Source organism: Dermochelys coriacea, chromosome 8 (assembly GCF_009764565.3).
Source record: "Dermochelys coriacea isolate rDerCor1 chromosome 8, rDerCor1.pri.v4, whole genome shotgun sequence".
Taxonomy (NCBI): Eukaryota; Metazoa; Chordata; order Testudines; family Dermochelyidae; genus Dermochelys; species Dermochelys coriacea.
In genome coordinates this window covers 23,432,693-23,448,592 of record NC_050075.1, presented here as the reverse complement: position 1 = coordinate 23,448,592, position 15,900 = coordinate 23,432,693, and the positions used below count along the sequence as shown (strand labels likewise).

Sequence of the window (15,900 nt, the reverse complement as noted above, 5' to 3'; positions counted from 1 at the left end):
TTAATGGCAGATGGGGAGTGAAACCCTGCAACACAACAGAACATAGTTACTTTTTAATTTAATTTGCTGTCGTTTGTTTTTTGTTTGGGGAAAGAACCTCTTAATAATAACCCAGTATCATCTAATCAAACTATTGTTGTCCTCTTTAGGAAAAATGGCTGGGTTATTGGCTCACTGAGGCAGTAGACGGTTAAAAGTCTCTGTAAACGAGGGACTCGGGAAAAATATAGAACTGGACCCAGGATCTGGGAATGGGGAGAAAGGGAAGGTGGAGTGTAAAATGGCTACTTTGGGATACTTTCCTGTCTGGTTATTGCCACTTGACAATGTAGGCCCTCATCTTGCTCTGGTCTGGTAGCTCTTGTCAAGTGGAGTGCCCCAGGGGTCGGTCCTGGGGCCCGTTTTGTTCAATATCTTCATAAATGATCTGGAGGATGGTGTGGATTGCACTCTCAGCAAATTTGCGGATGATACTAAACTGGGAGGAGTGGTAGATACGCTGGAGGGGAGGGATAGGATACAGAAGGACCTAGACAAATTGGAAGATTGGGCCAAAAGAAATCTAATGAGGTTCAATAAGGATAAGTGCAGGGTCCTGCACTTAGGATGGAAGAATCCAATGCACCGCTACAGACTAGGGACCGAATGGCTCGGCAGCAGTTCTGCGGAAAAGGACCTAGGGGTGACAGTGGACGAGAAGCTGGATATGAGTCAGCAGTGTGCCCTTGTTGCCAAGAAGGCCAATGGCATTTTGGGATGTATAAGTAGGGGCATAGCGAGCAGATCGAGGGACGTGATCGTTCCCCTCTATTCGACACTGGTGAGGCCTCATCTGGAGTACTGTGTCCAGTTTTGGGCCCCACACTACAAGAAGGATGTGGATAAATTGGAAAGAGTACAGCGAAGGGCAACAAAAATGATTAGGGGTCTAGAGCACATGACTTACGAGGAGAGGCTGAGGGAGCTGGGATTGTTTAGTCTGCAGAAGAGAAGAATGAGGGGGGATTTGATAGCTGCTTTCAACTACCTGAAAGGGGGTTTCAAAGAGGATGGCTCTAGACTGTTCTCAATGGTAGCAGATGACAGAACGAGGAGTAATGGTCTCAAGTTGCAATGGGGGAGGTTTAGATTGGATATTCGGAAAAACTTTTTCACTAAGAGGGTGGTGAAACACTGGAATGCGTTACCTAGGGAGGTGGTAGAATCTCCTTCCTTAGAGGTTTTTAAGGTCAGGCTTGACAAAGCCCTGGCTAGGATGATTTAACTGGGACTTGGTCCTGCTTTGAGCAGGGGGTTGGACTAGATGACCTTCTGGGGTCCCTTCCAACCCTGATATTCTATGATTCTATGATTCTCTTTGGGGCTGACGCTTATCAGAAACCCATGAATGAAGGAGTGGGTAGATGTGGAATGAGTGGATGTAACTGAGAGAGGGAAGAATTGAGAAGACAAGATAGAAAAGTAGGCTTTTAAGAATATGCAGGTAATTTTTGTGGGGGAGAGAAACGGAAGAGACAAAATATAGGAGAGGTGGTAAAGAGCATAATTGTGACTGTAGTAAAGGGATTGTATTCCTCTGGTGTCAGAGGCCAGCAGCTGGCTGCCTAATTAATCCTACCTGCCACACTTGGGAGAAGACCAGGAGCTTAAAGGGCTGGTCCTCATAAAAAAGAGCAGGCAGCAGTAGCCAGTGGAGCAGGGGTGAGGAAACTGAGGGCTGGATCCGGCTCATCAGGGCTTTGGATCTGGCCTGCGAGATTGCCACCCCTGTGGCACTGCGGGCCCCGGGCTGCTCCCGGAAGTGGCCGGCACCACGTCCCTGCAGCTCCTGGGGGAGAGGGGGGGGAAGGGTTTTGTGTGCTGCCCTCGCCTGAGGCACTGCCCCCCGTAGCTCCCATTGGCTGGGAATGGGGAACCATGGCCACTGGGAGCTTCGGGGGAGGTACCTGCAGGCGAGGGCATCGCATGGAGCCCTCTGCCCTCTCCCGCAGGGATATGGTGCCGGAGCAGCGCAGGGCCAGGGCAGGCAGGGAGCCTGCCCTGGACCCGGTGCATGCCACTGCTACCTGGAACCACTCCAGGTAAGCGGCACAGGGCCAGAGCCCACACCCTGAACCCCTCCTGCACCCTATGCCCCATCACCCTGCCCTGAGCCCCCTCCCACACTCCGCACCCTTCCTTGAAGCCCTGCCCTGAGCCCCCTCCTGCACTCCACACCCCCTCCTGCACCTCACCCCCTGCCCTGAGCCCCCTCGTACATCCCACAGCCCTCCTCTGCCCCAACCCCTTGCCTTGAGCCCCTTCCCGCACCCCACACTCCCTCCCGCACCCCAACCCCAGCCCTACATTCATGACCCGGCATGCAATTTCCCCACCCAGATGTGGCCCTCGGGCCAAAAAGTTTGCCCACCCCTGCAATAGAGGCTGGAGCTACTGTTAGGAGGAATTGCTCCCAGATATAAAATGGACAGAAGGGAGACTGGGAAATCCTGTTATCACAAAGGCCTGAGGTAAAAGTCAAGAACTTCGGGCTGAGGAACATATGGCCTTGAGGGACATACTTAGAACTTTTGATCTTGTTTTGTTGCAGAAACTTGAAATAAAATAAAAGAAACTGCAAGAACTGACCATGTTGGAAATGACCTTCTCACAGAGTCCAGGGCAGGTTCACAGGGAGGGTGCTGGCTCAGAGCAAGGCTGGGTCCAGCCAGTAGAGAGGGCTATAAAACAGACCCCAATCCTTTACAATAATGTAGGGAAAAAGGTGTAAAGAGAGAACACGTTGGAAAACACAGGAAAAAAAACCCTTTATCTTTAAGAAAAATAGCATTTTTTAAAATAATTAAATGGAAAACTTACCTAGGCTTTTTAGTTACCATTATCAAGAGTACATCTCTCTTGTCCTTTTAAATTGTAGGATCTTGGTGCATGGCAGCTAATGTACAGTACTACCATATCTTGTCTGGTAGGTTGACTTCTTGGGATAATGTCTATTGTATGCATTTTTCAAGTCCTGATACCTTAATCTAACTGATCAAAAAGTGGATAAAGATCTTCGTTACCAATATGGAAGAAACATAATGGTTCATTTGGTGGACCTTTAAGGCAGTTAGAATCTCAGATTTTCAAAAATGAGTCCCACTGTGGATTTATGCCAAATGTACTCTTTCTCCAAATAACTGTAGCGGTATTTGTTCGTTCGTGTGTGTGTGTGTGTATAGTACAGTGTCTGAAGCCTTCAATAATGCATCAGAGAAATAGTTAAAACGAACAGTGTTCTTCTGAATTAATGGAGGAATGTCTAAACTTTAGATATTAAGCAGGTAGAGCACCCTGAATTGAATTTCAAAGGGAATCTAGTTTATTTTGTGGGGAAGGGAAGAACAATACACACTAGCATGTGTAGAGGTTCACTGTAGTGCTTAAATTGTTAACACATACTATTCTTGTTCTCCCTTTATAGCTCAAAGGTCAGATGAACAGTAGCTGGTGTGTAGATAACAGTAACGTCTATGTCAGTTTTCTGTAAGTTTTCAGGTGTTTACTTTCAGCACTTTTGTGGAAACCAAACTCATTGTGGTTGCTCTTCCTCTACAACTGGGAGGAATAATGGCCCATGTGAGTTTGGATGTGGCATATTCATTTCAGCTTTGTCTGAAGATTGCTTTGTTTATAACCTATAACTTCTTTTAAAACCATATTTAATCAGTATGCATTAAAGTAAATCAGGGAAGACTTGTGTTGACAATGTAAAGAATCTTCTAGCACATACAACGCCCTGTTTCATAATAGAGCGGCAAGAAATAAAAGGCATAACATAGGCATTTGTTAAACAGCCTGCTTCTTGCAACAGTTTGAAGCATTCAGCATACTTGCATTTAGTTAAGATGTATTGGTAAGTGACACCGGTCTGTCTATAAGTACCTAACTTCATTTACTGCAATTATGCACTTAATTCATGTTGAAAAGAAAGAATAGTACAGCCAACGCTAATGCATGCTGCATGACAGTCTCTCATCTATGGTCTTGAGCAAGGCTTAGCTCAAGTTAATGCACTCGAGTGGTTGGATTAGCAGCTCATGAGTTGTAACTATCTGTTAATCCCCACTGCATTATTAACTCCTGTGAACCTCAGTAGCACTTGAGCTTCAAACTATATCCCTAATGGTCTAGCTACCTTGAGTTTAAAATACCATTTAACTTGAGTTAGAGATCTTGTGTGTGAATTGGAGTCAAGTTAAGGGCAAAACTTGAGTTATACCTTAAGCTAATAAGGCAGTGAAGACAGGCTGTGTACTGTTGATATTTAAAATGTAAACAAAATGGAAAAGGGTTTAACCCTACAAGCTTCAGGGATATTTGAAAGTGGTTAGGTGGTTATGAAACTTGGGAAATTCCACTTCTCCCACTTGCTTTTGCCTCAAAGGTGCTGTAGAATGACAAAACATGGCTTTCTCTCTATAGCACGTGGCAGGAAATGTTGCGTGCCTCTGGGTAGTCACTGCAGAAGCATGTTGCCCAGTCAAAATTGAGCCAATGCCTACTGCTCTTTCAGGGATTTCTTTTCCATTGTATTAGAATTAAGCATTTGAGTCTCCTGCACATACTCCATCAAAACAGTTGTAGCTACAGTATAAATCTTAAAACTCAACTAGGGCTAGCTGGGAGAAATAGAATGGCTTAAGACATGGTGTGCAGTGGGGGGGAAGAAAAGAGAGAGCGTATTTGTATCAAGTGTATTGAAGTAACAAGGATATCTTTGCCAGAACAGACCCAAAGTTGCTTGGCATTCTGTCTCAGACTGTACGTAATGCATCAAATGATCAAGTACTGTTCTTAAGGAAAACTTCTTGTGTATGAAGCATGAAGGTTGCTATCGCTTAAATTTTATTTTACCCAGTATAACAGTACTAGCATGTATATATTGAATACTTTTAAAACATACTGAATCTGCTTTGATAACTTTAAAAAAAAAAGTTCTAAATATTTTTGTATGGCACAAAAGACTTCTAGGAATTAAGTGCCTCATTTGGATTAGCATGCAATTTAATTTGTGCTGACTTTCTGGGGAGGTGATAAATCCAATCTCCTTTGGAATTAGCTGTCTCTCAGCATTCATTTTCTGTTGAACTACAAAGTAGATTATGTTTCCATTAGTGAGATCTTGAGACTAGACTACAGTAATGTGTGTTTAGGGCTCCTTGAGGCAACCACTTAAACTGTAAATTCAGAAATTCATACTATTGTTTAAGATTTGTTCATGGAGCCTATGTTCAGTGACTAAGGGCTTGGCTGCACTTACATTTTATAGCTCTCTAACTTGCTGGCTCGGGGGTATGAAAAATCACCCCTCTGAGCGCTGCAAGTCAGAGCGCTTTAAAGCATTAGTGTAAACAGGCTCCGAGTGCTGGGAGTTAATCCCCTTGTGGAGGCGCGCTGGGAGCTCGCGTGTGACCACACTTGCACTTCAAAGTGCTGCCGTGGAAGCGTTCCCGTAACAGCGCTTTGAAGTTTCCAGTGTAGCCATGCCCTTATACAAACTATATATTGTTAAACTTATAGGTCCAGTGTCTTGTTTTGAGGAAAAATAAAACTACATTCTTAGACTCTGGATAAATAGCTAAAATGTCTTTAAAAATAGCAATTCCTTAGCATGGACGTCTTAAAAATACCTTGTTTCAGTGTAGTAAAAAATGAAGACACTTAAAATTCTTTTTTTTCCCCTTTAAGGTTTGGACCCCATGGAATCCCTGTGACCATATTTCCTAAAAGGGAATACAAGGATAAACCTGAAGCCATGCAGCTCCAAAGTAAACCATTCCAAGATGAGACACAGGTGAAGTGTGAAGCCAGTGGTGTAGTCCCTGATAACTCCTCTTCTCCCATTCAGCCATCAGAACCTAGCCTCGCTAAAAGCCTATGGACTTCTAAACCACCTCCCCTCTTCCATGAGGGAGCGCCATATCCTCCTCCATTGTTTATCAGGGACACGTATAACCAATCAATACCTCAGCCTCCGCCCCGAAAAATTAAGCGGCCCAAGCGGAAAATGTACAGGGAGGAACCCACTTCTATTATGAATGCTATCAAATTACGACCCAGGCAGGTCTTATGTGACAAATGTAAAAACAGTGTTGTTGCAGAAAAAAGAGAAATTAAAAAAAGTGGCAATGCAAGTGACTGCTTAAAATATGAGGATCATAAAAAGCGAAGAAATGAGAGTGTAACTACTGTGAATAAAAAACTTAAAACTGACCATAAAGTAGATGGAAAAAGCCAAAATGAAAGCCAGAAAAGAAATGCTGTGGTCAAAGTTTCAAATATTGCCCACAGCAGAAGCAAAGTAGTTAAAGTTTCTGCTCAAGCAAACACTTCGAAAGCTCAGTTAAATACTAAAAAAGTTCTCCAGAGCAAAAACATGGATCATGCAAAAGCTCGGGAAGTTTTGAAAATGGCCAAAGAAAAGGCACAAAAGAAACAGAATGCAACTTCCACCTCCAAAAATGCACATTCAAAGGTCCATTTCACACGGCGTCTTCAGAACACCAGCTCAGGTTCCCTCCCACCCCGATTGCGTTTAAAACCACAAAGGTACCGGAATGAAGAAAACGACTCATCTCTCAAGACAGGACTTGAGAAAATACGGAGTGGCAAGATGGCAACTAAGCCCCAGTCTCGCTGCTCCTCCACCCGCTCAGCAGGTGAGGCCCCTTCAGAAAATCAGAGCCCCTCAGAAGGCCCTGAAGAGGCCAGCAGTGAGGTTCAGGACACAAATGAAGTGCATGTAACTGTTGATCAGGATGAACACCAGACATTGGGCAAGAGAGGCAGCAAAAGCAATATAACGGTTTACATGACCCTTAATCAAAAGAAATCTGACTCTTCCAGTGCATCAGTGTGTAGTAGTGATAGCACAGATGATTTGAAATCCACCAACTCTGAGTGTAGTTCTACTGAAAGCTTTGATTTTCCTCCAGGCAGCATGCATGCACCTTCCTCCTCCTCCTCCTCCTCTTCAAAGGAAGAGAAAAAGCTCAGTAATTCCTTGAAAATGAAAGTCTTTTCCAAAAACGTCTCTAAATGTGTCACACCAGATGGCAGGACCATATGTGTAGGGGACATTGTTTGGGCCAAGATTTATGGCTTCCCTTGGTGGCCAGCCCGTATTCTTACTATAACTGTGAGCCGGAAAGATAATGGCCTTTTAGTTCGACAGGAGGCCCGCATTTCGTGGTTTGGGTCCCCAACAACATCTTTTCTTGCTCTTTCACAACTGTCCCCCTTTTTAGAAAACTTTCAGTCGCGCTTTAATAAGAAGAGAAAGGGCCTTTACCGCAAGGCCATCACAGAGGCAGCTAAGGCTGCTAAGCAGCTGACTCCCGAAGTTCGGGCCCTGCTGACACAGTTTGAAACGTGAACATGGAAAGTAAGGTAGGCAAGAATTTGGAGGCTCCACAAAATTTATAGCCTAGTTAGAGAACTACCATGAAGGACTTGGCCAATTCAAAACATTGCACTCAGTTGGCTGCTCTTTTTATACTAAAATTGTTCTGATTTGTAGCAGTTTCTTAAAAGTTAAACTAAACAAATTGAACATGCAATCAAAATTAATCTAAAGTGAGAACTTCAGTATTTTTCAAATGAGAATCTTTTTTTAAATTAAAAACTCCTCCCATGCATAGGAGCCATAGCCTCAGCTGAAAGGCAGTTTATTTGCAGGGAATTTTTAGTAGTTTCTAGCCGGTATGTATCTAGTCACTATATGGCAAAGGGTAAACAAGGGATGGAAGTAATAGCTGTGACCTGGGTGGCCCACCAGGGGAAATGCAGAAACATAAGTCCTGTTTATGTTGGCCTTTAAATCTTGTTTCAACACTTCTGCATTAAGTAGCTTCTATACATATAGCTGGTCAGTGTGAATGGGGCCAAAGTGAGTTCAAACCATGTTTAAAAACGTGCTTGGTTTCATCCACACTGGCCAGTTTAAATTATGTTAGAAACCAGTTTAACTAAACCCTTTAAACAGAGTTTAAAGGCCAGATTAAACAAGGTCTTGGTGACCACTTTTTTCCCCAAACACTCAGCCTTTCTATGCACACAGGGGCACAAGTACGACACTTCAGGGTCTGACAAGCTGAGGGGATGCCTCTTGCCCAAAGGCAAAGCTGAAATGTTACTCAGTATTTTGGGATCAAGGGCTGTTAATGCTGCATAGGTGTGAATCATAATTTCCTGTCTTTCTTCCACTGAAAAATCTTCCAGGCCACTTGTCTGGGAGTTTAGAGCAAGAGAGATTTTGTTTGAATGTGTAAATAATTGATTGCTGAAATTAGTCAGATTTTCTTCTGACTGGTTGTTCCTAAATTCTTAGGATACGTCCTAGTAAATTACACTTTGTGAATTGTCAGATGTGTAATTGTTGCATTTTGGATGTATCTAACTTCATATTTTTTTTTAATATTTCCGTTTTAAGGTATCTGTTTGCAGGTCAGAAAATGAGAATATGTAATTGTGTAATGCTCTGAAATGTACAAAAACTGTAAATAAAATTGACTAAATCTGAATTACTTGTGTGTGTTTCTCAAAAAGCTTTGAAAAATTTTTAGGGTGTTTTCTGTGTACATGATATTTAGAGGAGAGACACCCTTTAAAATGTAAATTCTTTCTCATTCAGCACTTTTAAAAGATCATTTGCTGTAAAGTACTATTGGTATATACTTATATACATATATATAATTTTGAGACTAAGCATTCATCTATTTCCCCAAAAACTGGCTCTTGTAGAGAGCTCTTGTTTTAGGTAAAGCTTGTCAAATTATTTCTCCATAAATTCAGTTCTGTTCCATAGATTTGAATTATAGACAGAAAATATAATTTATACAGTAGGGAAATGTTTTCAATCACCATTTTTTTTCATCTGTCAAAAGCTAATTAAGCCCAATCTCCACTATTGTTAGCTACTCTTGCATGTCTGTTGCTCAGTGTTGGGGCATTTTCATGCAGTTGATTTACATTTTTCCTTCCTAGTTTTGGTCTATACCTGACCATTTGAGTTAATATCTTTTTTTTTCCTGTTCCAGCTTTGCACGATCTTGTGAAGAATTTGGCTGCCTTCATTCCAGAACAATTCCCATCCCAAGTTTTTCCATTTTGCCCATATTGGCAAAGCAGAGATGAGGAATACAAATTTAAACTTAAATTGAATGTAGTTGTAAAACTAAAATACACAGTGTCAGGATTTAATGAATGAACCCATTAAAGAATCTTTATTGTGATGCAGTTTTAGAAGATTAATATGCCACGTTGAAACTGACAAGTCAGTTGGTTTCCAAAACACTGAGTTTCTTCCAACCTTGTTCAGTTACTCTGATATCACGTTCATGTAACTATTGAATATCTAGTATGTTTTCTAAAAAAACCAAAAACCACACACATACATATTGGTCCAAATTGATTTTCTCAGATGCTAATTAACTTTCCAACTATACTAGGTTTTTTTCCCTGAACAATTAAATTCCAAGAGGTCAGTCAATGCTTTTTGAATGTAATAAACACACAATGAAAATTTTCAAAATGTGAAATCCTGTTTCACTCTGGTATTCATATATTCTTTCCTGCAAACAGAAACAATTACAGTATTTCAGTAAATAAGCCTTACTTTGTGATTTTAAAGCAGGCTGTTTTCAGAAGACAAAAAATTCACACAGTGGTTTTTTTAGACATCTCTAGATGTATAGAGCAGATTGATATCTAGTTTGTCAGGCACCTCAAAATGAAGTGATCTCACCTCATAAAAGCCATCTGATGTTCTGAGCCAAAAATCTGAGGTAAAATACTTGGATATTTAACTCGCTGCAACTTTTTAAAATATTTAGAACTTTTGGATAGTATCTTCTGTAATACCATATAAGAGTAGCATAGTACTAGTGTATATAGTCAGTTTGCTCAGAGACTTGGTTCAGTGAGATGGGAAAGAAACAATCTATTTCAAATATAAGTTCACAAGAACCTCTGTGTGCATGTCTTATGGAATGAGTGGTTATGACACACACACATTGTCTTTATAGTGAATTACTTTTTGTAGTACAGATAGCACAAATTTTGCACATGTAATATTAAGAACAAAAACTGTTCTTTAGTACTTGGTCTCGTAACCTAAAATCCGTCAGTTCTTTGCATCACAACACTTCATATGAATTGCCTAAAATGCTTGTTTTCACCACTGTCGTCTTTCTAAATCCTGGAAAAGTAGCAGTGGTGTACTCTCCATCTAAAAATTTAGTTGAGTTAGTGGTGGAGCAAATGTTAAGGATTGATAAAATTTTTTAACTGTAGACAGCTGCAATTGTACCTCATACCTTATTATCCTGACCTTGGGGACTATTAAGCGGTGGAAAATTTGAGTTTAATCCAATGCAGCCTGCTCTGTATTTGCCAGAAATTGTGTAATGTGCTCACCAGATTCCAATGGATGTTTCCACTTGTGAGCACAGGCTGTGCTGTACCTGTGGTTTTCAGTATATTCACAATCTAATACACCTCTACCCCAATATAACGCGACCTGATATAACACGAATTTGGATGTAACGTGGTAAAGCAGCGCTCTGGGGGGGCAGGGCTGCACGCTCCAGAGGCTCAGTGTGTCTGGCTCCAACATGCTGCTCTGAGCAGCATGTTAAGGGTGACGGGCTGGGACCGAGGGGTTGGATAAGGGGCCAAGGGTCTTGGGGACAGTCGGGACAGGGAGCAGGTGGGGTTGGATGGTTCTGAGGGCGGGGCGGTCGGGATGGGGAAAGGGGGCATTGGATAGGGCCTGGGAGTCCCTGGGGGCCTGTCGGGGCAGGGGTGTGGTTAGGGGTCGGGGCAGTCAGGGGACAGGGAGCAGGGGGGTTGGGTAGGGGATGGAGTTCTGGGGGTGATTAGGGACACGGGGGTCTCTGGAGGGGGCGGTCAGGGGACAAGGAGCAGGGGGGCTTAGAGGATGGGGTCTTGGGAGGGGTGGTTAGAGGCGGGAGGTCTCTGGAGGAGGTAGTCGGGACAAAGAGCGGGGGGAGGTTGGATGGGTCGGGGAGTCAGTCAGGGGGCAGGAGGTGACAATAATGGAAATACTTGAGCCAAAGCAAGTTCAATATAACGCGGCTTCACCTATAATGCGGTAAGATTTTTTTGGCTCCCGAGGACCGCGTTATATCGGGGTAGAGGTGTATCTCTAAATCAATTTTAGATCATTTTAATGACTCACAAATACTTGATAGTAGGTGCATTTGTTTTTACAGTGCTGGGATATAACTAAGCTATGTAATTGTTAGCGCACATGGTACTGCTGGAATCATAGAATAATAGTTAGAAGGGACCACAAGGGTCATCTAGTCTAACCCCCTGCCAAGATGCAGGATTTGTTGTGGCTACAACATACAAGACAAATGGCTATCCAGCCTCCTTTTCAAAATCTTCAGCGAAGGAGCTTCCACAACCTGTCTAGGCAGTCTTTTTCTTTGTCCTACTGTTCTTACAATTAGGAAGTTTTTCCTGAGGTTTAATCTAAATCTATGCTGTAGTTTGAACCAATTGCCTCTTGTCCTGCTGTCTGTGGCAAGAGAGAACAACTTTTCTCTCTCTCTCTCGCTCTATAATATAAAATAAAATAAAATTTATGGCAGCCTTTCAAGTATTTGAAGACTGCTATCATGCCCCCCTCAATCTTCTCTCTTCCAAACTAAATATACGCAGTTCCTTCAGCCTTTGCTCATATGGCTTGCATTCCATCCCTTTGATCGTCTTTGTTGCTCGCCTCTGGATCCTTTTCAGTATCTCCACATCCTTTCTATACATTGGTGACCAGAATTGGACATAGTACTCCATCTGAGGACTAACCAGTGCCAAAGTGAAAATGTACTATTTGATCATCTATCAGCAACCTGTGTATTATGAAGGAAAGTGTTATGCTGCAGTAAAGGGTAGCGGTGACTTGACTAACTTGCTGCCAGCCTAAGAGAATACATCACAGCCAGTGGATTATGGGGTTTGCAGTTCTTCAGTTCTTTTTCAGTACAGCTGTTATCTACCCAAATTATTTCAAGTGAGAAAATAGGTGGTTGTCAGCCATGAATGTGGATACAAAACATAACTTTCTTTGAAGGCCTCTAAAGCTAAATTAGAAGCATCTGATGTGAAGGGGAGAGAATATAATCCCAATAAATCCCTGTAAGTACCGTTGTCTCAGAGGTTTGGAGTAAAAATACAGTCATTCATCCACATATGAAATTGAATGTGAATGTTGTTTGCATCTTCTATTGAGCAAAGTTCTACAGGAAATTAAAAACAAATGTTTAAGAACTCTATTTCATTAAATCTCTATGACCTATAACTTTCAATACAGATATTATTTAAATGACAATATTCATGCTACTTAGCTTCTAATACTTGACTAGTAAAACAGTTTCTTCATTCGATTTCAGGATTGAAAGGATTTTTATTTGGCTAAACGGTATTAGATCTAAGAAACTTCAAGATTTTTCAGGGCATGATAAAACCACATTTACAATAAAAAAAGTGTCTTGTTCTCAGGGTAGCCAGACTCTCACCTTAATGGATCATACCAATGGAAAATTGACATGAGACTTGTAACATGCAATGCCAGCTACCCCACTTTCTTAAATTTTGAAATGCCACAAGACTTGCTTGCTGTGCTTCAACTTTTGCTTTTGGATGTACAATAGGATCACTTAACTGGATCAAAGTAGCAGTAAGAAGGTGTATCATGATGTCATCCTGATGGGTGTTTTGTGAAGCAGTATATGGAAATAGAATTGGTCTATTTCCTGAGGAGATTAGGAAACAAGCTAATAACCAAGAACAAGCAATGAACCACAATAGGTAATTCAGCTCCTGTCTCCTTTCATTTACAATTTGTTCAAATGGATAATTACAAAAAGGGGCATAAAATATACCTGAGGTTATACAGGCAATTATATGAATAGGAACAGCAGGTACATTGTCATATAAATGACTAAACATGAAGTAACAAGCGTATTAGCAGTCCATTGTTAGGGGGATAGAAGTTAACTATGTTGTGGAATAAATCCGGGGTTTTTTTTGCCTTCTGGAGACTGGATGTTTTATTTTTCTCCTTCAACCCTCAATCCAAAGAAGCTGGTGCAGAGGGTAAGAGGCACAAGGTATAGTTTGGACCAAAGGGAAAGCAGGGATCAAATGGTGACTGAATCAAAATATGGTGCCTAATGTGCTCCTGGGGTAGCCCCAGGGCTTGTAGGTAACTCCGTGATCTAGTCCTTAGGGAGCAGGTTCAGGTCCTGCTCCTGCATTATCATCAATAATAGATTCTGCAACTAGAACTCAGTTTAATGATGGTGATACACGAATTAAATCCCACTTACTCTCCCACCTGTATTTGCTTTGCAATGTTAACAGGTGTATAAAATAGGGAAGACTGACCGATTTACTGTGATACAGCACAAATCTCTATTGAATTAGAAGTTATTGCTTTTCTGACCCTAACTGTGCCTAGACTTTTTGCTGGGCTCTGGAGAAGATATTTATATTTATGGTTGGTATTTGATTATGCCCTGCCAGCATTTCAAAATTGTAGATACCGTGAAACAAGTTCTGATAGTTCCTCTGAAGATGAGCCAAACTGTAGGTGTCTAAGAAGTGTTAGCTTGAGTCTAAGGTGTAATGACGTCTTTGCTCAGGTGTGGCCAAACTGCAGCTCCCGAGCCACATGCAGCGGCTCTTTTACAGTTAAAGTGCAGCTTGTGGAGTCCCGCACATCCCTCCCCCGCATTCACCCTTCTACCAGACTGGGGAAAGGGGGGGAAGCTAGGAGCTTCTGCCCTGTGGCATGGTGGACGCACCTGTTGGGGCTCAGGACGCACCTGACTGGGCTCGGGGCTTCAGCAGGAGTGGGGCTGAAGCCCAAAGCCCCAGCAGGTGCCTCCTGTGGGGCTGAAGCCAGCTGGCATGCCCCACATGGCTAAAGCCCCAGCAGGCTCCTCCTGCGGGTCTGAAACCCCGAGATTCCCCCCTCTGCGCAGGGCAGAAGCCCCAGCAGGCATGTCAGGCCCTTTAACTTCTGAAGATTATCGTATGTAGCTCAGAGGGTCAGTAAGTTTGGCCATCCCTACTTTAGCTGCTTTGTGGTTCTATCAAGAACCGAAGAAATGCTTTTTAAGGACCAATAAAAAGTAAAGGCAGGAAGTATATCTTCAAATTGTACTGGCATCTATGTGAATAAGCACTTCATAAAGAATTACATATTATTTAATGTTCTTTTGTCTTTTTGAGACCAAAACTCATCATTTCAGTATTGATATTAATAAGGTGCATGTTAGGACCTGTTTTTCTAAAACATCCAGCACTAAAATTAACATTATGTACTAATTTATTTTAATCAATGAATGATTAAAAAAACTAGTAACATAGTTAAAATTATCTCTGTCTTAGTGGTCTTTCTGGACAGGATCTTGGGTTTAATACCTTTTTAGAGGTTTACATTTGATACAGATGGAAGAGCCTTATACCTTCTCAGAGAATTACGTTTCACAGGAAGGTAAATGTATACAAATTTGTTAGTCTCTAAGGTGCCACAAGTACTCCTTTTCTTTTTGTATACAGCAAGTTTCATTATAGCTGCTGGAATTGGAAATGGACAAGTTGCCTTTTGCTGAGAGATCACATGGTTTCAACCCGTCAGGGACATCCGTGAAAGCTTAATTTAAAGGTGACTGGCAAAGAGAATAAAAAATTCATTGCACCCTTTTTATGAATTAAGGAGATTCCTACCTTGTTTCTCTCCCATGAGAAAAGTTATTTTCTCTTCTTTTTTCATTAGAAATTGTAGGGCATATTGAGGATTTCTTAGTAGATTATGGAATTCTAACATCAAAAGAGACTTAAACATAAGCAATTGTAAGGGGAAGAGATTTTTACTCAGATTGGTGGTGTTGATAACACTCCTTTAACTCAGATGCCTGGAAGACAGTGGGGAGGAAAGCTTGCAACCAAGGGCTGAAGGAGCTGCCACTTCAATCTTGTAGTTCTCCAAGGAGTCTCTAGAAAACAAGGGAGACAAAACTTGATGTGAAAAATGCCTCTTCTCAGAAACAAGTTTTCATGTCATCTTTATACACAAAAAAAGAGAAAAAAGGTCGCGAACACATTTACTTTCTTTGCAGGCTGCCTTTAAGAATGAAAATAAAAATGGCTTTGGGCCAATGCTTGCTTTCAGGCTGGAATCTCATGCTAACGTGATATTTTGCTGGGATTTTCCAAGACATTTAAGAGAATTGGGTACCTAAATCCCATTCAAATTCAATGGGAGTTGGGCATCTAACTCTCTTAAACTCCATGGAAAATCCAGGCTTTTATTTTTAGCTGTCAGTTGATGTTTCAGATTATATCATAGAGCTGGTTTTGCTATGTTTTGGAAATTCTCAGTGTGTATGTTTGAGTGAGTGACAACTGATGTAAAGTAAGGAAAATATGAATCTGTTGGTGGGTCGGCTGTAATTTAGTCAAAAGCCACTACATTTTCTCAAATAGGCTTGGGGGAAGGGATGCAACAGCCAGTTTTTGTAGTTCATTAATTGGAGAATAAAGTTAACTTAATTCCAAAAAACTAATTAAAAGATGGGTGTTTTATAAACTAGTAGCAGTAATACAGAGTGTACTGCTTCTCCTGTAGTGTGGTTTTATGTGTAGCAAAACTTTACTATTAGGTCTCTATGCAGAAACAGACAATTTGGTAATTGTAAATGCTGTTTTAAACTTTTGGGCTTCCATTTGAGAACTAGGGCACCTTCCTCTTTTCAGATCCTCCCTCCCTTTTTCAGGCACACTAGGAGTGATTTTGAGGTTTTAACTTGCTTTATCATTCTGAGC

General features: G+C 41.7%; 2 protein-coding genes across 10 annotated transcripts in view; one reads left to right on the top strand and one right to left on the bottom strand.

The window, feature by feature from the left end:
• PWWP2A (PWWP domain containing 2A) overlaps positions 1–15,900 on the top strand; it is a 42,858-nt gene that overhangs the window by 16,485 nt on the left and 10,473 nt on the right. For 5 of the 9 annotated variants that reach the window (XM_038412138.2, XM_043490548.1, XM_038412147.2 and 2 more), the window contains one exon: positions 5,731–8,564. In XM_038412138.2, the coding sequence (XP_038268066.2) occupies positions 5,731–7,417 (1,687 nt within the window). In that variant the 3' untranslated portion in view covers positions 7,418–8,564. Of the gene's footprint in view, positions 1–5,730; positions 8,565–15,900 lie in introns of those variants that run through there. The other 4 variants (XM_038412146.2, XM_043490552.1, XM_043490551.1 and 1 more) reach the window with 2 other exon arrangements.
• TTC1 (tetratricopeptide repeat domain 1) overlaps positions 14,925–15,900 on the bottom strand; it is a 69,826-nt gene continuing 68,850 nt past the window's right edge. Inside the window, exon 9 of the mRNA XM_043490557.1 lies at positions 14,925–15,071. The gene's annotated coding sequence lies outside the window, so the exon portion shown is untranslated. The remainder of the gene's footprint in view (positions 15,072–15,900) is intronic.